Consider the following 22,296-nt stretch of genomic DNA (forward strand, 5'->3'; position numbering starts at 1 on the left):
ATCATTTCCATAAAAATATTAAATTCTTGAAACACAAATTTCAGGACACAACTGGTTTTTTTGCACTGTAAAATGCTTTGCTAAATTATAACCAGAGAGATTCTCTTTAAAATAAAATGAAGCCACGAACATATCATTATTGGGTTTTAATGTTCTTTGTCTCACTCTCTAAACCATATTTTTCTATATAATGATTATTTCTTAAGACCTCTTAATGTTTTTATTAACTTTAACATGATATAATTTGTTCCTCTTATTCCCCATAAAATAAAATAAGAACTCAAAAGACATGACTAAGTGCAGTAAGTATACAAACTAAAATATAACCAAAGCTTTATTACTATCAGAATAAAATGGAAATTAATCAGTTTAAATTTATTTAAGATAGGAGTAATACATTTGTACTCTTATTTCCTAAGTATTTTGCATATTCTGACCATTAAAACAACCTCAAAATCTGATACTTAAAATCCAATTTTGATCCTACAAAATTTTTTAGCAAATTTACATTCTAAATTCTAAGTCTACCTCAAGTTGCATCAAGGACTCCATAAACTGACTCTTAGCATTTCCATATAATTTAATATCCATGTAACATATATATTTGACCCATTTCTTCTGTCCATGTATCCCTGAACTTGCTTTTAAATCTTATGGAAGAGATTTGGGTCACTGCCAATTAATAAACACACAAGTACACTCATGCGTATGTATGTGTGTGTGTGCACTTATATGGTTGGGTGCATACATGTAATATATACATGGAGATAATGTGTATCATTATACATGTGCATTTAGATAAATATTCTATCTTCCTTTCTACAGTAAAAATAAATGAACCACAAAAAATATCTGACAACGAAACAACCCACTGGAACCTGTTCAGTCTAGCTGAAATTCTGATTAATACACGTCAGTCCAACTCTTCCTCAACGCAACAGACCCGTTGTAGCTTTTTCATCATTTTGGGACAACAACCAATAGATACCCAAAGGTGTACAGCCAAATATACAACCCATATTGATAGTAGTGAAATGGCTTCACTGGACAATGATATAGTCAAGTGATTTTTTTTTATAAAAGAAACTATATAAGAGTCATTATGGTATCTAATAAAGCCATGTCAATAGCAAACACAGATGCTTCTGTATAAATAAATTAGCAAACTGCAAGCCACCAGTGCTTGCAAAGCAAAAGATGAAACAATTTAATATACATGTTAACTTGAAAACATGGAAAACAAGGAATTGCGGGGCCGTTAGGGAAACAATGGTCAAAGTTGGATGTTCCATAGTGTTAAATGGTGCTATGCACTTCTCAAACTATGTCTATTACTTTGAAATACTTTACACTGGGACTTGAAATGAAGACATGACCTCAAGTTTTCTTCAAAGAAGACATTGTCCTTCATTATGTTTCATGGAGCCTGGGAGCTGCCTGGTTTTAATTTACTATTGGAAAGAAAAGAAAAATCCTGCATACATGCACCCTTCTCTCTAGACTGCAATAGTTTCCACATGACACATGGAACTGGGGTATGGGACCTCCACACAGATCCTTCTGGAACTCTCACTTGGGTGTGGATTTCAGGCTAAGGGATGCTTCTCAGGAAGATGGCCCTGGGCAGTGATCTTTGTCATTAGAGTCTGATGGAGTTCAAGCAGTCGTGCATATCTGGAAGGCCTGGCAGGAACATCACAGAGAAGTATCAAACTCCTTTCCTGGGTTCTCAACTTCCACTTCCTCACTGGAGGGAGACCTGTGGTTCACCTTTCCAGGGTCTGAGGCCAGGGAGGGAGGGGCGGAACCGTGATTGCTGTCTTCACTGATCTTCCCTTTCATGGCCTCCTGTACAAACTCCAGAATCTCCAGGGGCAGTCTTTTGAACTTGTCTTGGTATTCTTGCTCCAGCTCCATCTGCAGCTGAGAGACATCAAGAGAAAACAAGTTTTGAGGTTGTTTACGTTTCTCACCTCATGCATACAGAAACTCTTTCACGTGTGACAGACAAAGAGCATACAAGGACTTAGGATGCTATTCACGGGTCCTCTGAAGTGAAGGCGAGAACAGTTTAGTAGGACATGCTGTTTGTTCCCAGCTGAAAGTCAAGTCCTGGTCACATAGGGTGTAATAAGCCCGAGGACTTGGACTAAGACAAACACAACTGTGAGCACACATACATTTGGGAAAGTTTACAGAAGCAGTGTATAAGGATTACAGTCCTTACACATAGGGATTGAGTAATTTCAACAGCAGGAATTGTCTGGGTCATCTGTGAACGGGGCTAAGGGGCTGAGGTGACCACTGTGGAAAGATGGAAAGAGATCAAGTGAATTTCAAGGGTGGGGCTTCAGTTTAAGCCTGGGAAGCTAAGACTGAGTTTTTTTTTAGTCTTTTTCTCTTCCTTCCTTTCTTTTTTCCTTTCCTTCCTTCCTTCCTTCCTTCCTTCCTTCCTTCCTTCCTTCCTTCCTTCCTTCCTTCCTTCCTTTTTTTTGCAGGACCTCATACATGCTAAGCAAACCCTCTCCCACTGTTCTATAACTCAAGCCCATTAGAGTCTTTAAAGAGAAGCCTGGTGAAAATTTTTCAAGTGAACACTACCCATATACAACATTAACGTTTGCTATGATGTCCTTTTTTATCACTTCCTTATTTCCTCTTTCACTGCAATTTTTATTTGTCTTTTAAACGGTTATAGTTACCTTTTAAATGTCTTCTGTCTTATCTGTTTTATGCCTTGGAAAACTGAAAGAACTTTTTAATGTCAAGGAAGTCTTTCTGCACATACAGACTCATGGAGCTGCCTTTGTGGGAAAGAGGTTGTAAAAGCTTGTTACTTATACAGAAGTGAAGCGAGGGTGCTTATAGCAGGGAAGGCTGCTTGCTAGGAAGTCTCTGCTGTCCAGGTCCAAAAAAACTTCACAGTTAAAACATCATGCAATCTCCTGAAGGCAATGCTCCTTTCCAGCCCTATTAGCCTTGAGGTAACCCTTTTTAATGGCACCTGGGGGGATGAGGCAGGAGAATCACCACAGGTACGAGACTAGTGTGAGCTACAGGGTTAGTTTAAAAAGCAAAATTCAAATAAAACCCAGAAGGCCCTTAGAACTCTGAAACCGATTCTGGTGCTTGTCAGCCTTTTAATGTGCACAGATCACGTGGGGGCCTGACCTTGGTTCTCATTTTGGAGGGCTGGGTGGGCCTAGTTTCTGCATGCTTTGCTGTTCTGTGTGATGCCAATACAGCTGTCTCACATTGGTTACATTGCTTATTATCTCTCTCAAGCCCCTGTTCTACTTTTGCCACACTCTGGCTGTGTATCCTCCATCGGCAGCAACCAATAAAGCCTCGTGTGCATGGCCTTGACTCTTAGACCTTCCATGGTGAAGTCAGTCCTCAGGCCAGCTGTCTTTGTGGGTTTGAATCTCTTTTATAAACATTGCCAGCCACTTTATTTATCTCAGCTCTTTCATTATTGCTTTTAGGCCCAAGATATTTTGCCACGCCTTAGCCATTTAATCTATGTCTCTGTGTGCAACCATCTCTGCAACTCTAAACTTTCCCAAATGCTGAAATACAGAAAATTTTGGTAAATTTGTGACAGTCATCAAGATTGACAGCTCCAGGGCTATTTGTGGTCTTTTTGTAGTCTCCTTCTTGTGCTAGGCCCTATGTAGTTTATTGAAGAAATGTTAACTTGTGTGATTAAAGTACGGAACAGGCCTTTCTGGAGTGCAACACTCATGGTATACACACTGCATTCCTTTTCCAAATGAAAATCGTTAGGATTTCTAGAAAGCAATGAACTGGAAGGATGGCAGATAATGGATTCTGGATCTTCGTGGATGACCCACTCCAACACATATGTGAAATAGAATCTGCAAAAAGATGGTTTAGACTGCATATTCAAAATCAACTTTCTCCTCGCTCAAAGAAAATACAAGATAATTATGCATGTATATATATATACATATATATATATGTATATATGTATGTATGGGGAGAGACAGAGACAGAAAGGGAGAATGCCACTGAACCAGTGAAGAGGAATGCTCATAGCCCCCAAATGTACAGGATTATGGTGAAGCAAGGACACCATAAACACAGATCCACACTCTTTGTCTGGCTCACAGAAACCACTGCAGGATTAGAGACAAGAAGACAATAGTCTTTTCATCCCCCACTCTTCCAACAATCCACGAGGGTTTGGGTAGCAGATCCGTTGTTTGCAGGAATGGTGCCCCACCCTGAAGACTGGACCAATGTACCAGTCATCTCCATCAGTTCACAACCTTCAACTCAACACACATGTGATTTGTTTCATTTCCAAGCAAATTAAGGAAAGGAAGAACAGCAGAGGATCCTGTTTTGTGGGCATGGAAAATGGTAGTTTTTATTTAGGGTTGATGGGTGGGTCTTCAATTACAGGTGTGTCGAACCTGACCTAGCAGACAGTCTCTCTGAAGATGTTGGTATATTCAACATGATATTTCAGAAATCACACATCATCATAATCGTCATCAGCATCATTTAAAAGAAAAAATATGAGAAAATGTCAAACAATCAGTCAACACTTTTTAAAAGATGTTGGTAATTTGATTCCTGTCAAGACTTAATTTTATTAATTTAATTTTAATAGTGATGGTGATCATTTGTAATTGTTAACCCAACTGTGGCTAAGTCATAACCATCCTGGACTTTTCCTCTCATCACAAGGTAGAAGCAGATTTTTTTTTGCATTGTAAACTAGGTTACTGCCTCACAATTTTGATGAAATGTCATATAAGCTATTCTTTAGGAAAGTCATTCAATTATTAATAAGCTAATTTCAAAATAGTATTTACTATTAGATGTCAAGTAAGACACTTTCCTTTTTCTTTTCTTATAAACTAATGATTTGTTCATTGGAAAAAAAAAGCATAACAAGTATACAGGCGAATTTCTGGAGGCATTCCCAGAAGGCCCCATCCAATGGGAGCTAGTGCAACTCAAGGACCGTTGATTACAGGGGCCAAGAAAATCCGGGGAGTGAGGGAAGCAGGCTGTGTAAGAGGGAGTGGGAGGGGTGGGATTGGAGCTAGAGACTGGAGTCAACTAAAGGTCGTGCCAGCAACTTGGTTCTAGTGGAGGCTTCTCAGATTCTGGTTTTTCAGGAGAAAACAGAAATTGAAAATTTCCTGCAAGCGTTTCTGAATTTTTTATTGTCAGTAATCAAATAATATAATATTTGTCAGTGCAATGACATTTTTCAATTCTGTAATGTAGTAATCTGGTGTTATTCGTAGGAAGGAAAACAGATCTGTCCACCCCGGGTTGAGTGTGCTACTCTTGGGATCCCCCTTCACAGGCTGGCCTCCTGGCAGCAGGGGCCTGGTCTTCACAGGTAGGGTCCAAGCACAATGATGGGTTTTGAAGACAGCTACTTGTGTGTCACATCTGAAGACAGAGTGAACTCTGAAGCCCTCACCAGGGCAGTTTCCCTTCAGATCCTGCATTAACCTGAGGACTAAATGCCTGGGATCAGGGCTTTCCTCAAATATGACAGAGATGGGAGGCAAGCCTAGGTGACAGTTCTACCATCATCTTCATCTTCATTCCACATCAAGTGGAGAGTACGCCCTTTCTCCTGCTTCCTGTGGTTGCTGTGCAACAAGTGACCTCTAAGTGAAGCTGGGCAGATCCTAAGAAAACGGCTTTTCCTGTATTCTGCGTGAGAAGCTGTTGACTTATTAGGCTCCAAGTGGTCTGAATCCAGCATGTTTATGTGCCAGGCAGACAGCAGGAACTGTGTGTGGAGGCAGAAGCTGATGCTGGAGTCTCAGCTGCTCCCAGACTTGAGCCAGAGGCTCACCAGCATGAGTTCAAGATCTGTCTGGATAAAGTACCATTAAGGCCTCACTGTCCAAGGTTGTCCCTGTTTCCCCAGGAGACAGCATTTACTTATGTTTACTTTGTGTTACAAGTACCTATTTGTATTTAAAAGAAAAATTCCAAAAAGTATTTTAAGACAAAAAGAAGCTGACAAAAAGAAACAAAGTAAAAAAAGAAAAGGACAACACACAGTGCCTTGGATTGGGTAAGTCTACCTTTGGGAATGGGGTTCTCAGGACCCAGAGTAGGGGTTTAAAGCATTATGATATTGATTGCTTGTAGAAAAAAAAATAAATGAACAATGGTGGCAACAAAAATACACCCTAATGTCAACCTTTGGTGATAATATTAACTTTATCTTTCTTAATAAATATGCATTTTCTACTATCTTTGTCTATAATATCTGCAGAATCATTTGAAACTGTTTTAGACATCATGACCATTGTATCACACATCACCTGACAATAGGGACATTTTCTTATCTAACGACAGTATCTTAACCACTTTCAAGAAAATAATAATTATTGTTATTCAATTTTTTTCAAATGTTATCTCTTCCCAAACCTTTCTAGCTTCCTTTTAGACCAGACTCTAGAATTCATGTGTCACATCTGTCTGTTACATCCCTCTCCTTTCCCCCATTTCAGGTATTTATCATTGTCTCAGGTTTTAGAAATCTTGTCTAATTTTCTTACCAAACACCCAAATTCTGAGTTTGTGTGGTTAGTTGCTTGTGTCGCCACTTAAGTTGGTTCTTCAAAACTAGGAGTTAATGAGATTCCATTAAATGAAATCTATAAAATATTTGATTTGGCAAGAACATTCTACAGGTATTTATTTCTATTTCCTATTACTGCCTGTTTGTGGGTACTGAGGTCAGCTGGCTCTATTATCAATGTTGTTACTTAATATCTAGATAACTTGGTAATTGCTATGCCTTGATTTTCCCAAGACCTGTTTTTGTCTTTTTGGTTTGCAGTTTGGCTGTGAGGTCAAATTCTAGATCTATTTTAGACGTATCCTCTCTCTCTCTCTCTCATATATATATGGTAATTCTTTGCTATTCATTAGATGGCTTTTGTTTTTGAGATAGAGCCATGCTATGCAGTCCAGGCAAACTTGGAGCTCACTGTGTCTACCTAACTGGGTTTGAACCCATGTCTTTTCTGCTGTTTCAGCTTCCTAAGTGCTGACATTGCAAGTGTACACCACCATGTCTAGCTTCAGTTTTAAAATAAGATTATAGCTTCTTCCTAACGTATTCATTTTGCCTTCTGGTAGTATTATTGTGTTTACCTCCATGCTTTATGTCAGTTATGCAGAAAGTTTCAATATTATGATTTATTAAAATAACAAAAAATAACAAAGTAACATTCAAATTTTTGAGATTCATTTTATTCCCATAATATATTCAACTAAGAATAGTTCCCCGCTAAAATGTGCTTAAAATAATTATATTCTTCCTGTGCTTGTGTTGCCTCTGACAAACACAGGTGGTTTGTTCTCATTAGATCTTTTAAGCTATTTTATTCTTTTTTCTACCAGTAGTAGCTACCATAGATATTTAAAATGCAATTCTTGATAATCTTTTAATCCTCTTAAAAATTATATCTTTTTGCCTTTGGGAGATATGAATATATATTACTTTAAATATCTTGTACAAAATATCTTGAAATTTATTGCTAAAGATAAGGAAAAATGGTAAAACAAATTTGTAAAGAAACTAAAAATCAACAAAACACAAGTGTTTCTGGGGGAGGGTTCTACTTAACAAAATATGATATAGCCAATAAGTTTAAATTTGATAAGTAGATCTGAAAACAGAGAAATATGAACGCTGTATAATATAGCGTGACCATCACACTGCCATTTGACAACTGCAAAATCCACCTAGATTTGTATACACCATCTATGAATATGAAAGAAATTAAAAAATATAAAACTAATTTGGAAGGAAACACGAGAACATAAGCTATGTGGGGATCATGAATATTTTTATTTTTTTTTCTATTTTCTACTTACAGGGTAATGCAATTATTTTATTTTTGGCATCAAATGTTTTTCTAAAATGAAAACCAAATCTACTATCTGTTTTAAAAGATACCCAGGAGAAAGAGGCAGAACTCTGGACATGTGAAACACTCAGAGATTGCTGCAGGGACGAGAATGCTCTAGCTTCAACTTCACCAGCTGGATGAATGGATGCTTAAAACAACATGAAGAACCTTCCCAAAATACATTAATAGAACGCGTATTTTCAGACCTAGCCTGAGCAGTCTTGAAAGGCTGTGTCTTATCTTTAGAAGAAGCTCATGAATTTTTAGAAAAGTACAGAGCGAGGTAGTCAGGCTACCTGAGGATCATTCAAGAGGACCAAGTCGGACCAGCAGACTTTATCATGTATCCTAACCACTCTAGATTTTCATAAGTTTTCCTTTAAGTTTTCCTAGAATAAGTTTCTATGAGACTTGTACTCAATATGGCTGAGTCCATGAGAAATTCCTTTTGTATCTAACCACTGAGAAACATTAAGTAAAATACAACAATGGCCAGGTGGGATGTGTCTTTAATCCCAGCTCTCAGGAGAAAAAGGTAAGTGGATCTCTGTGAGTTCAAGGCCAACCTGGTCTGCAGAGCAAGTTCCAAGACAGGCTCCAAAGTTACAGAGAAAATCTGTCTAGAAACACCAAATAAATAAATAAATAAATAAATAAATAAATAAATAAATAAATAAAATAAAATAAAATAAAAAAGCCTCCACAGTAAGCACAGTGAGATAGCAGAGTAGAAGAGTAGAGTCTCCATCCTTCAGGATCAGGCTTCTGTATTCTAGTAGGATGGGTAACAAGCCCTGTGGAAGATCAGAGGTCTCTACTCCTGAGACAAGAATTAATAAAAGGGGCATGGACAAAGAAGCGAAAATGACTTGGGGGCCTATGGGGGAAGAATATTTGCCAAGGGAATTGGAAGTCAGAATGAAAAATCAAAAATGAGTACAGCTTTCAAATTCAAATTACTGATGTGAACCCAGTGCCTGTAAATTTAAACAGAAACTAACTGTTTCAGCAACTGTTGTATCCTGTGAAGTTTCAACAGAAAAACACAAATTCAGACACTCTGGATTCTCTCACAACCCAGGAGGAAGCCACCTAGACAAGCAGGTGCCAGTGACTACGAGATGAGGTTCAGGGTCATAGATATCCCTAGTGCAATTCAGCTAATGCTGGACCTTGTAATTCAAGGTTGCCATTGGCAACAGAAATCTAAAGAAGGAACAATATGATGTTCGGTACATTCTAGGTCAAAGTGGGAAATACTTGAGACATGACATAAATAAATTAGAAGAAAAGACGTTTGGGCTTAAAAAGAAAGGAAGAGAAACAAAATTGGGCATCTGGTACCAATGTGGAAGAATGCAGTGAATTCACAAGATACATTTAAGCTTATCAGGGGCATGAGCACAGGATACATTTTTGCCAAAATTTCCCAAATAACTACATTCTGTGCAAGCAGTGAAGTTAATTAACTTTCATCTTATAAGCAAACATCAATTAGCAATAGGGCTTATTGTAGAGGGCCTACAAGGAAACCAAACATTACATTGTTGCCAAAGAATCACACAAAGAAGATAACTCACCAGCTAGATAAGATTCTTCCTCCAAACTGACATCAGATGTGTACATTCAACAAAATTGACCTTGGGAAGCTCATTTTATCTACTGGAGTTTCAATTGTCTTATACAGAAATTTAATCTTATTATGTTAGTGTGTGTGTGTGTGTGCGTGTGTGTGTGATAGTATATGTGGGGTCAGACTTTCAGGAGTCTGTTATCTCTTCCTCTCTGGGTTCTGGGGATTGAACTGAGGTCATCAAACCTGTTCAATGAATGCTTTTACCCACATAGCCATCTCACTGGCCCTTCAATTATCTCAAATATAAAAGTGAGATTTACTGTACTGATAGCCTCTGGCTACTGTTAAAAGGTTTAAACAAGACCATGTTTTGCATATAGTGATTGCTTAGTAATGGATAGTGCTAAATCTTATTTCTAAAAGAAGATGAAGAACAGGATTTGTACACAAACACACCTAGCACCTTGCCTGCTAAGTGGCCCCATCCCTTCTAGTTATATTCTGTGAGTGGCTTACCGGGCCACTGCAACGTGGTCGTGATTCTTCTCAGATCTCTTTATGAAATGGATTCTGGCTTATTGTTGAATTTGATACATTTATCAATAAGTAATGTTTTTGAGTGGTCTGGTACCACAGGCGAGGAAGAACGAAGAATATTTTTAAGATAAGAAAGGATTTGTGTGGAGAAAAGATGTTTGGCTGAGGGGATACCACAGACCAGGATACAGTGTATGGATTTGCAATGAAGCCTGCATTGTGACCTTAAAGTGATACTAGAAGTATTCTTTTGAGGAGTTTAGAGCTAAAAGTTGGGCCTCATTGGATCTATAAATACCCTTATCATCATCACGTATGGGAGCGGAAGCCCTCGGTGTGCTCCCTTTTCTGTAGAACAAATGATAAATGACATTCCCCATGCAGACAGTTCTTTAGCCTAAATTCCCTTTTTGGTGCTTCACCTAAGGGTGTGCTGTGTGTATAAATAGTTGATTCTTAGGCTTTGAATCTGCTCTGATATCTATAAAAGTACAACCCTTGGTCTATTTCTTTCATACAGCATCAGCTATAGATCACAAGTGAGCCCCACATACTCTGTAGTTGAGACACATTTTTTAAAAAATGTTGCTATATAAAAAGAGGCACTGTCAGCGAGCTTTAGTGAGTCTCTAAAGTTAATGTACAAACAAAGGAACTGGGGTTTGTTAAGGTTCAGGCACGGAGCCCAGCATTAGATCTGTGACAGGCGGTGAATTCTGTGTTTCTGGCAGCTGCCAGAACATGCAGATGTTGCTGCTCTGATCATACTTTGTAGAACACCAGCTTAGACAACGGTCTTCAGACGGTCTTATTCTGTTGAACATTCTCTCCCTCCTCCACATTATTTCAGGAACACACACACACACACACAAACACACACACACCTCTGAAGCCTTCTTTCTGGTACCTGTCTCCAGAGATCTATCTCTGGAGTTTGGAATACTTAAGGTTGGTTTCAGAGTGTTCACCGGAGCATAGAGGGGACAGATGCTAAAAGAACAGGGAGGAAAGGGGAGGAGTCAAGGACAAGATAGGCAAAACCGTAAGTTGATCCAGATCTTGAGTCAATAAAAAGAGAGAAAACAGTAATTAGATACCATGGGATTTTTCCAGCACAGCCCCTAACACAGCTTTGCAATCTGACATAGCTCTTACATGCACACTCCTCTTTACATCACTGAGGAAATTTGGGGCTGGAGAGATGGCTCAGTGGTCAAGAGCACTGCCTCCCCTTCCAAAGGTCCTGAATTCAATTCCCAGCAACTACATGGTGGCTCACAACCATCCGTAATGAGTTCTGGTGTCTCTTGAGGAAGAGACTTGATCAGTCATCCTCATCAACTTAGACCCTGAAGCCCAATATGGACAGGTTCAACAGAACCATCTTATGCGGGCTGCCCATGCAAGCTTCAGCACTGCCAGGGCATAAATTTCAAGTTTCATTTCTGATGAATAGCACCAGGAAGTTCTGGTGTCTTTCTACGTAGCTCCACCTCCACCCCGTCTTCACTCTCGCTTTCTGGATGCACCCCTCCTCAGACATTGTGATTTCTTAACACAGCCCATACTTTAGACTTCTGAGCTTTGAGATGCCTTCCAAATTTTCTTTTGCAATTATCTCCCAGGCACCTAGAGATTACGGCAGAGACCTTGGAGAGGAATGTTAGCAATTATATAGTCAAATCCTACAAGATTTCAAAGTCTTGCAATTATATAGTCAAACCCTTTCCTTTCACTAAGTGCAAACCTGTGGCCTGAAGTAGTTAGTGGTTTCTAAGAATATAGGGCTCACTGGTGGCAAGGCTAGCACCAGATCTCCTCAGCTCTCTTCTGTGGCAGCCTGGCTGAATGACTGGCTATGATATTTCACTCGTCTCTGCATTTATAACCTTGGTCTATAAGGAAGTTCCTCACATTAGAAGTATAGTATGTATTGTGTGTGTGTGTGTCTTTCAATGTGTAGAGGCTATGTCGTTTGTCTTAACCAGTCGTATGTTATCAGTTACAGCCTAAGCAGAAGCATCGAGAAAGAATCAGTTAGCTTTTCTTACAGCTTCTCTGCCACACCCTGGGGTGTTTTATAGCATTTCTTAATGACTTCCATGACTTTTAACAGAAGTTCCATAGTCGTGGTGTGGAAAGGGTTATTTACCATGCATGTGTGTGTGTGCGCACATGTGCATGTATGCACACATGTATGAAGTTATATATGTAATCATACCCTAGTCATTCAACATCTGGAAGCAACTCATACTACACGTTAAGGCAGTGATGGCATCCTTAGCAAACCACTTGGGTCAGCTGTGGGGCAGTTCCAGGCCTCCAGAGTTTCGTTCTGGCTCTAGGACACCATTCTCATACACGACCCTGCTACTGAGGCCCCGGAGTTTTCTTTTTTCAGTTTTCTTTTTTTTTTTTTTTTTTTTACTGTCTTTCGATTCAGCTCATCTATTAGAGCTAAGAATAAACATGATTATGAATGTGGAAAACAATTTTGATTTTGCTAAACACTCCAGAGGTACCTTGTCTAATGGGATAGTGTGATTGTTCTCAGAATGCCAAAGTGCAGGTCTACATCTTTGAAGGCTCATGCTTTGGTCGAAGGCAGGTTAAGGGAACGATTTTGTAATCAGGAGGGAATACATTTTCAGCACATTATTCAAGAACTCCCGTCATTCATCAAACGAAGGAACAGAAGCTTACCACCAACGTGACTTCGAAAAGAATCACAATTTGAACCTAAATTCTTGCCTCCTAATGTAGGCTGCACCCCTATTGTTCCAGACAAAGCCCTTTCTGTGGAAAGACAAAATGTTCAAAGACCCCGGTAATGGTATGTGCCAAGGAAAGACTAGCAAATCCTTCCAATATGTTTTCCTGGATTTCAAAGTTGCTTTCTTAGGATAAGTGGGGAGTCTTTCACTGAATCATAACCTCAGGGAAGGACCCCATGGAACAGTCTTCCCGATGCGCTGTCCTTGTAAAAAGAGTAGGGTTTTGTGGAAAATTAGAGGGACTCCCAAACATTGCCATTAGCCCAGTCTATTTCTAACCCTTCGCCGGGAGTTTCTCTCTCTCTAATCTGTTTGGAAGATGCTGGCTTTCCACTCTCCCTGCGTAATTCTTCAGTTTGTAGCGCCTGTTTATTTGCTCAGCTGGCTGTTCCTCTGTTTGCCATTAGGAGTCTAATTTAATTTGACTATTCCTGTAAAAAGTCAGAGGCTATAAAAAAACGGCAAGCAAACGGAAAAGTGGAATAAGTGCAAAAAAAAGTCATAGTTAAAAAAAGAAAAGTTATTTCAAATTGTAAACAATCTGGCAAATTGCTAAACAACAAGGAAACACCCGGAAAAAAGGTTAGAGTAACATAATAGCAGCAATAATCGCAATTCATCAAGGGCTTGTTGCTCTTAGAACTTTTCATGCAGAATGATACTAACTTTAGAGTGTCTGAACTGAGGTATTTCTGAAGTTCGAGAAATAACATAAACTCGTGGATTAGACTTGGGAAGAAGCCACAGAGATAGAAGCATCACTGTCTGTGGAGACAGGGTGTTGTGTTTCCTGAGTAAGACATTAAACTTGCAAATTTTGACATATACCAAAGTCACATAAAAGACTCAGCTGACTTTGCCAGTTGTCACTAGTTTATAACACCTTAATGACCTTAGCGTGAAGAGCAAGGACATGTCTGCCAATGGTGATTGATGCCCTCTAGAGAGACAGTAAGAAATAAAACATCAGAGGAATCCCACTCTTCAGCTACATAAACCCGAAGATGATTAGTAGGAAGTCTTAAGGACTAAAGGATTATTCAAAGGCCAATTCTAGATTCATCAGCTATTTCGTTAGAAGTATTTCCCGAGAGCAAGGGTTACAGTCACTCTCTGGATTTATCTCTTGCAAGAATCGACATCTAAAGCGAGTCCATGCTGCACTGGTGAAGGCGGCTAGCTCGGGTAAAGCTCTTCTCAGTGGAACACCATCTATAAGTCTTGGGTTCTCTGAAGGCTTTTCACAAAGAAAGAAGCTGCCCTTGTGTGGATCTCAGCTCAAGTAAGTCTCATGGTCTGCACATACTAGCTCCTTCTAAGACCTAGGAAACATGGGAAGAGCCTAGCCTCAGCCCTAGCACGGACCACTGTCTTGACTCAGCCCGTGCATTGCCTCTAGAAAACACGGAGCAGCTTGTGTCACATGTCCTAGAATGAACTCAGACATGTCCCTGGAGAGTGCCCTTCTCTCGATCACCTAAAATTAGTTTAGGTTTTTCTTTTTTTTCCTAAGTGTGTATTTCGAGAGTGGTAAGCCGTCCTAGGGTTTTATCAGGATAGTGGATTTGGGTGCTTTGGGAGTGAGTGTGTCCTAATTATATACTTACTTCTAAACACACGCTTCTGTCTCCTGCTTTAATTGCTGTGGTTAAGGGTTGACCATTTGCAGCTCGATTGGAAATGAAGCTGGATACTCTTTCCCTGGTTTCATGGGCATCAAAAAATTTCTTATTGCCAGGGGCCTAAATTCTCCACCCAAGGTGAAATTGAAATGAGCATAGGATTTCTTAAGGACAGCAAACTGAAACTGAGCCAAGTAGGAGGTATATGAGTGAGGCAGGCTGAGTGGTAATTGTGGTGAACACAGAATCCATGCTTGAGTTACAAATGGCGGTCACCCACTCTTCCTGATTAGATTGCTAATCTACATGCCCAAGTATGTCTTATCTGACTTTTCTTTCAAAGAAAAAGAGACAGAAATATGGATTTTGCATTAAATCTGATTTTTCAGCCTTGACCTCTAAAATCAGAAGTTCACAAAATATGAGACAGGTCAATATACAACGTCTAGAGAATCTGGGTAATATACTACTATATGGGGCTGGAGAGATGGCTCAGTGGTTAAGAGCATTGCCTGCCCTTCCAAAGGTCCTGAGTTCAATTCCCAGCAACCACATGGTGGCTCACAACCATCTGTAAAGAGGTCTGGCGCCCTCTTCTGGCCTTCAGGCATACAGACAGAATATTGTATACATAATAAATAAATAAATATTTAAAAAAATATACTACTATATGTGCTGCTTTTCAAGCTGAAAGATTGCTACCTCACTTAGCCAGGTTCTCTCCATGCAGGACTGGCCTCCATCAAAATCCCCACCACTCTCCTTAGGCATCTACTACACCTAACTGGAGGTGCCTAGCATGTTGACAGTTCTAACTAGAAGGTTCGTTGAAATGTACAGAGTTGGGGTCTGGCTAATCTCACTGCTTAATGTTTTTCTTAAATTCATTTGTAAATTCTTTATAATGAAGTTCACTGACTGTAGCAACTCAGACCCAGGAAGATAAATACTCTAGGTTCACTCTTATTTGTGGTTCCTCTCCCAGATCTTCAGATGAGTGCATAACTTGAAGTAGTTGTAGAAATCAGAAAAATAGAAAGGAGTGGTGGGGGTGGAGGGAGACAGAAAGAGCTCAGGAGAGGAATAGCAGGTTATGGGGCCTATGAAGTGGAGTGGAAAAAATGGGAGGATTCATCTTAAGAAAAAGAAAACAATACAGTGAAAGGTGGAGGAATAAGGAATAAACATCACTGAGGATGTTTGAAAAGGCCTTAAGGAAATATTTTATGTTTACCTAAAGTTACACACCATATGTGTTTGTGTGTGTGAATATGCTAATAATGTTATGTTACTAGGGTGTTAATCCACACCTTCCTATCACAAGCATCGGGGTCTTTTTACTAGAAATTCCAGTACCAGACAAGAGAAACATCCTCTTGCGATTTGGTCAGGGAAGCCTAAGACAGTCCCTCACCAACCAATATAGACGACTATTGCCGTTGTTTCTTGGTTACTTCTCAGACTTTGAAGTTAAATCCCTATTGCTGAAGACACCATACACATTGAATATAGGACTTACAGAATATGAGCTGGATCTGACTGAAAAGCCTCCTTGCTATAGTCTGGATCTCATAATACAAGAAGGTGCCATGTAAGCTGCCAAGGAAGAAAAAACAGCCAACATCTATACCCAGCTGTGATATCTACAAAACACAATAATAGCCAGTATGGCAAGATACTCCTAAAGGTGCAGTAGGGGCACTTATATCTTGGGAATAACCAATTACTCTCTAATGGAATTAAAACCTGTTCACCAGGAGAGAACTCATACCTGGTAATGTAAACTTAGCCGTCTACCCATGACTGATGACGTCAAGGAGTCTAGAGGAGAACCTTCGGCTTATCACGTTCTTAAGCTAACTACACCCTAAATGCTTATCCTTATACAGCAGAGATTCAGCGGAGCTCTCACCCTGCATCAAAGAGATAGAGACCAGCACAGAAAGCTACAAATGGTCAACATGTAGAGAAGAACTGGCTCTGGGCTCCCAAGCCTAATTACTACACCTACAACAGAAGCCCTGCACCTAGGGCTCGGGAACACTGTGAAAGAGGAGGTGGAAGAACAGGGCATGGGCTGAGAGGCTGTGTCTTCAATAGAGGACAGGGAAGCTGTATCTATGAAAATGTCAAAACAAGTCCCCAATAATGGCAATATTAGTTGACATGCCCAAATGGTGAAGGATAGTCTCACAGAGCCTCGCCTTTAAATGAAGAGTAATGTTATAGACAATAAATTATTGCTGAGAGAGGGAAAGTCAGTTTTCTCTGGGGGTGAGACTCAGTTATCCAATACCTAATAGCCTATCCTAAATATATATGGGAAACACTAAATGGACTCAGCAGGTTTTTTTACATTTACATGTATGTATACATATAACTATAATAATTAAAGTAAAAAGAAAACAAGAGAGAATATGTATGAAGTCAGAAGGAAGGCTTACAGGCAGAGGAAGGGGAACAGAGGGAGTAGGAAGCCAGATATGGGAATGGGTGACTTAAGATGATCAAAGTATATTATAATAAAAACTTTAACAAAAATAATAGGTACACAGGGGCACCACTGTGTTTCAATCCCTTTGACAATGTGGCTCCAGTGTGACGCATGTTAAGGAAGGAACCTGATATTCTGAATTATAATGTGGAGATAAGCTGGGAACACTCATGCATGATTGCTCTATTTTCTGAAGTCATTTCTGACTCCGTTTGTCACAACAGCTAGTATTATACAGATAAATTCCGACAAACATAATTTATGTTATATAATTTACATTGATATGAAATGATGAATGTACACTAATATACACTAATATATTACTATAGATATTGTAAGTTTGATTACTATAGATATTGTAAGATATTGAATTTTTCCTATTCGTGATTCACCTTTATTAACCAGTTTTTGTAGTATAAGGATGGACTATTAAAGTTACTATAAGCTTTTTTGCTTATTCTGTATTTAAAGTAAAAACTAGAGAATAATGCCAACTATAAATCTTGAATACTTTAAAGCTATTCCATGGTTATAAGAAAGAGGTGGTGTTATGAAACCCAGAGGCATTATTACTTCTCATCAATCATTATCATTTTTTCTTTTATAAGGAAACTACAGAAATGTCTTCCAACAGGGTTAAAATATACAGTATCTATGGTTTATGACTGTAGTGAAACTAATTTCATAACCACAGGGTCAGGTGACTTCAGTTCAATTCTATCGTAAATCATTTTAAAACACTACTCCCTTTTTCTTTGCTTGGGTAAGAAGGTAGAGATAACAAGCAAAAACTGACCTTTTGCACTTCCCTTAGTAGGTGTTCATATGCTGGAAGGGCTTAAAAAATTTGGAAGTGGGTAGACGTGCCTCTAAATTGCTCAATGCAGAAGATTAAAATCCTTTCCGATAACCCCTGGATTGATGTATGGTAAACAGCACAAGAAAGCTGTGATTCACCTTACTGGTGACAGGAAAGTCAACTGGGTTCCACTAACCCTGTCCTGTTCCCAGGTAGCCATACCAGTGAGAGAGCCAACCTAGACTCACATTACATATGAGGTGTGCTTGGAAGTGGACAGTGGGCCCTGACCTGTGACTCAGTTTCTGCTTACACCTAAGTCTTCTCTGCCTTCACTACTTAATACATTTCCTCATGACTTCATATAGCCAGATTTGAAAGGCGCATTTCTCTGTACCTGGCACTGTGACACAAGATAGTCATAGAGACAGGAACAAGACACAAACTCTTTTTACAGTCTCCAGATTCATGGGAAAATATCATATCTAAAACCATGTGTGAGAAGCTGGCAAGTACCATGTTAAGATTCCACCCAACAGGCAAGGAGGAAACAATCACCCGTCCTTGACTTCAAAAGGCAGGAATTACTGAAGACTAGAAGTGTCAGACATCATCAAGTGCTGGTTTTATTTAATATATTTCCAGATGACAGTCACTGAAGTTCAATAAAAACTCAATGTGTCACTTCCATTTTCATCTAGTCACATTCTAAGGTGATTATAGGAGGAAAAGTGGAAGAGTTGGGTGAAGCATAGTAAAGCATTCCTGTAATCCCAGGAACTCAGGAAGGGGAAGCAGGAGGGTCATCAAGAGGATAAGGCCAGTCCAGATCAGCAAGGGATATGCAGTTAGACCTCTTGTCTCAAGTAAACAAACAACAAAAATTAAAGAATTCTAGACAGGTTTTTAAAAACCTGAATATGTTGTCTAGTTTCATGATCACTAATATAAAACACCCTAGCAAATATCTCATGATAAAGCAGAGACTAATAGCCTAATCAATCATAAAATTATTATGTGTAATTTATTATGTGATGCATAAATGCCACTCTGAAGATGTAACAACATAATTCCTATAAATGTACTCCTCCTTATGAATTACTGTTTCAACACATACTAATGAAAAATGAGCATAAATATGAGACATTTTATTGGTGGCACATGCCTGTCGTGTCAGTTACTCAAGAGGCTGAGGCCAGAGAATCAAAAGTTCAAAAGCCTGTCTCAAAATAAAAAAGTAAAAAAGGGTTGAGAATGTACTTGTAGGAGAAAACATATCTAGTATGCATGAAGCCCTGGTTTCAATCCCTCGTGTGGCTGAAAATAAGATAAATATGACAGACTCAGTTGCCATTAAAAGATTTCAATCTTGAGTTGTCTACCTTCTTGAGATATGGGAAAGCTCCCCTGTTTAATTTTTCCAGTAAGAATTGGTTTGAAAATGTGTCAGGGCCTCTCCAGGTTCACAAATCCACAAGGACAATGTGCTTCTGGTAACACAATAATGACTCAGCACAGAAGTGTCCAGCACAGGCCAGGCAAATCATGTTGGTCCCACAGACTCAGAGTCTCCAGAACTATTAATATCACCAAGAATCTTGTTAGAAATGCAAATTCTCATGTTGACCCTAAACTTAGGAAAGCCTAAAGATGGGATCCCACTTATCTGAGTCTTATTAGTTGGTACTGATGATGCCAAAGTCTAAGAAGTCTGGTTAGGGCTTGGAGAGAACCTGCACGGGATCCTCATTTAGATGAAGCAATGGCAGTCACTCTTATATTTAGTGACGGTGTCTTCAAAAATGTAATGCTAGATGTTAATGTGTTTTCTTACCCCTACACACCTGGTAATTGTCAAATATAAAGACACTATGCCTAATACTCCCAAAATTTACATGGCTGTAGTGGTAGCATTATTTGTTTATTTTTTATTTTTGGTGGCATTATCAGTCACTTGTCAATGCATCTTTGGCCTTTGGCCAAAGCCCCTGCAGCAAAGTCTATCTCCTTCTAGCTGCATGCATCTCTAGCAGAGTCGCAACCATCTCAAAGTGCTGTGAAACAGTTAACCCTTGGTAAGAAATACTCAAAGGTAAATATTCTGTAGAATCTCCCAGGATGATTAGGGGGCTGAACACAAGTTGTTCATAGTTGCGATTTGCTGGCCCAAACCATACCTTTGAAAACTTCCTTCCTCATCAGATTGTTTTCCTGGTTTCACTATACTCCTGCCAGAAATACTAATCTAATTTAACACAATGTTTGTATCAGGGTCTATTTCCAGAGAACCCAAATCAAGTCACTAACTGAGCTTTTAGTTTGAATGTATTGGCTAGCACATACACATTCAAACTAAAAGTTCAGTTAGTGGAAACTGGCAGATTTCCTTTCTTTTGGGTCTGGTGTATGCTATCTCCTAACATTATTATCTGACTTTCCTAAAAAGTATTCGAGAGATTTTTCATACATTGTCCAATATATTCATCTAATTTGACTAAAAAAAAAAAAACCCTCCACCAAAACTCATAATATACAGATCCATATGCGTTTGAAACAGGTTACAGTCAAACAGCACTCAAATAAATTTGAGTTCGAGTATATCTTGTCTTTAACCTTCCGCAGAGACCCTAAGCTCAGGGTCACACATAAAACATAACAGAGCTCTAAGCTGGTGAGAACTAATTTCCATCGAGAAGAGAAGCACATACACAAGAGAACTGACGCGCTGTGGCCAGAACATGGGCAGTACCTGGCAGCACAAACCTTTTCCTTTCCCTCTAGCAATACATGGAATAGACATAGAGAGGAAAATTTCACTTGGTCCAAGTGCTGTTGTTACATAACATTTCAAGTAAAAGCAAAGAAACTATCAGGAAAGGTTATGTTCCACTTTTAAATAAATAAATCATGTGTTCCATGTGAGTATGTTCAAGGTCAGTGGTCAGTGTATCCCACCACAACAAGACACAAAGTATTTAACAGGTAATCTGTTATTGCACTATGGTTAATAGCTGCCTTTTTTTTTTTTCGACACCCCTGTTGTCAAACCATACTACCTTGAAACCAGGAATTGGGAAAAAGGGAGTGGGTTCTTTTGCTTACTGAAGTCCCCTTTAAAACAACATCTTATTTTTAAAACCTTACTATCCATTAGGGTATGTTTATTTGATCACTTGTTAGGTAAATCCACCCTCCCTCACACAAACACATTGAAAGATACAAAAGCTGCTTTTATTACTGAAATAGTTAAGTTATGCTAATACAAGAAACCCATGAAGTCAAACCTAAAAGCCCATAGCACTTCATCGGGAAGGTAGTATAGTGGACCACATGACCTTGGACATCTCCACCACAGACAGCCTGAATTATTCAAAGGATCAGGGCTCTCAGTGGGACTAGTACAGCCTTCTACCACCCAGCTTAGCATGGTCTGCGTCGTTCTAGCAAGGACCATCTGTGACCTGTCACTTTCATTTAAAAGATTCCATTTCTACACATCACAGGTTGATGCCAAAGATAAACATTCTTTTCAATTATTCCTGTGACTTATCAGATCAATTAGACCCTGAGTCTTAGATAATTAGACACTATTACCAAGTACAAGTGCATACATAAATATTTCATAATGAACACAGGAAAACATTGCTAGGATCACTTGTATACAAGCGCAGGCCATGGAGTATATGCATATGTTTATTGGTGAGATTATGAAATGAAATTATAGATAGGACTACACTGAATTTATAAAAGGGCTCAAAATACTGTTCAATAATAGGAAGTATAAAAATGATGTCTTAAAAACAGAGAAAGCAGGCTACTAAGGACTTAAGTCTTTTCTTACAGGGAAGAAAAAAACTAAAAAATTCCTATGAATAAAGAGCCAAAATTTCTCTTGAAAGGGCTGTGTTAAGGACTGGTCCCTAACATGATGCCACTGGGAAGCTATGGAAACCTTAAGAGGTCATTGGAGGCCTCAAGTCACTGGTGAGATACTCTAGAAAATCCTAGGTTATAGTGGGTCCCCACTTCTCTCTCATAGGTCACAGTGAGAACCCACTTCTTCCTTACATTCTCTTAAGTCACAGTGGGACTACACTCTTTCCTTATCCTCTCTTTCTTCCACATGGCTACCATGAGGTAAAGAGATATCCTTGACCAACATTTTGACTGTGATATACTGTGCCATCACAGGTTCGGAGCAATAATGTCAATGGGTCATTGCCAAAAAAATTTAAAACTATGAGCCAACATAAACTTAATCTTTATGAAACAATGTCTCAGGTATTTGATGAAGTAACAGAAAGCCAAGTAGCAATAGTCAAGGCAATGCCAAAGAAGAACAGTGAAACCTGCATGCCGGTTGTGTTGTTGAGTTAAAATAGTCAAGAGATCAATAGAAATAGAAATACAGATGACTTAACCAAAGAATCACAGAAGACTATGAATGATTGGTGGAACTCTGTCATATGATCATGATGCCACGGCTATAAAAATAGATTGTACTTTAGAGACACTTTCAAAGGTGATTATCTTGGGGATAAATCAGACATCACATCCTCATTATGC

At 39.1% G+C, this 22,296-nt stretch overlaps 1 protein-coding gene across 2 annotated transcripts in view; it reads right to left on the bottom strand.

Annotated features, from left to right (window-relative positions):
- Positions 1-302: 302 nt before the first annotated feature.
- The window catches only part of Plcb1 (phospholipase C beta 1), a 660,438-nt gene continuing 638,444 nt past the window's right edge, over positions 303-22,296 (bottom strand). Inside the window, exon 32 of one of the 2 annotated variants that reach the window (XM_057780532.1) lies at positions 303-1,923. In XM_057780532.1, coding sequence (XP_057636515.1) covers positions 1,696-1,923 — 228 coding nt within the window. In that variant the 3' untranslated portion in view covers positions 303-1,695. The remainder of the gene's footprint in view (positions 1,924-22,296) is intronic. The other variant, XM_057780533.1, reaches the window with a different exon arrangement.

The sequence above is a fragment of the Chionomys nivalis genome, chromosome 9 (genome assembly GCF_950005125.1).
Source record: "Chionomys nivalis chromosome 9, mChiNiv1.1, whole genome shotgun sequence".
NCBI lineage: Eukaryota > Metazoa > Chordata > Mammalia > Rodentia > Cricetidae > Chionomys > Chionomys nivalis.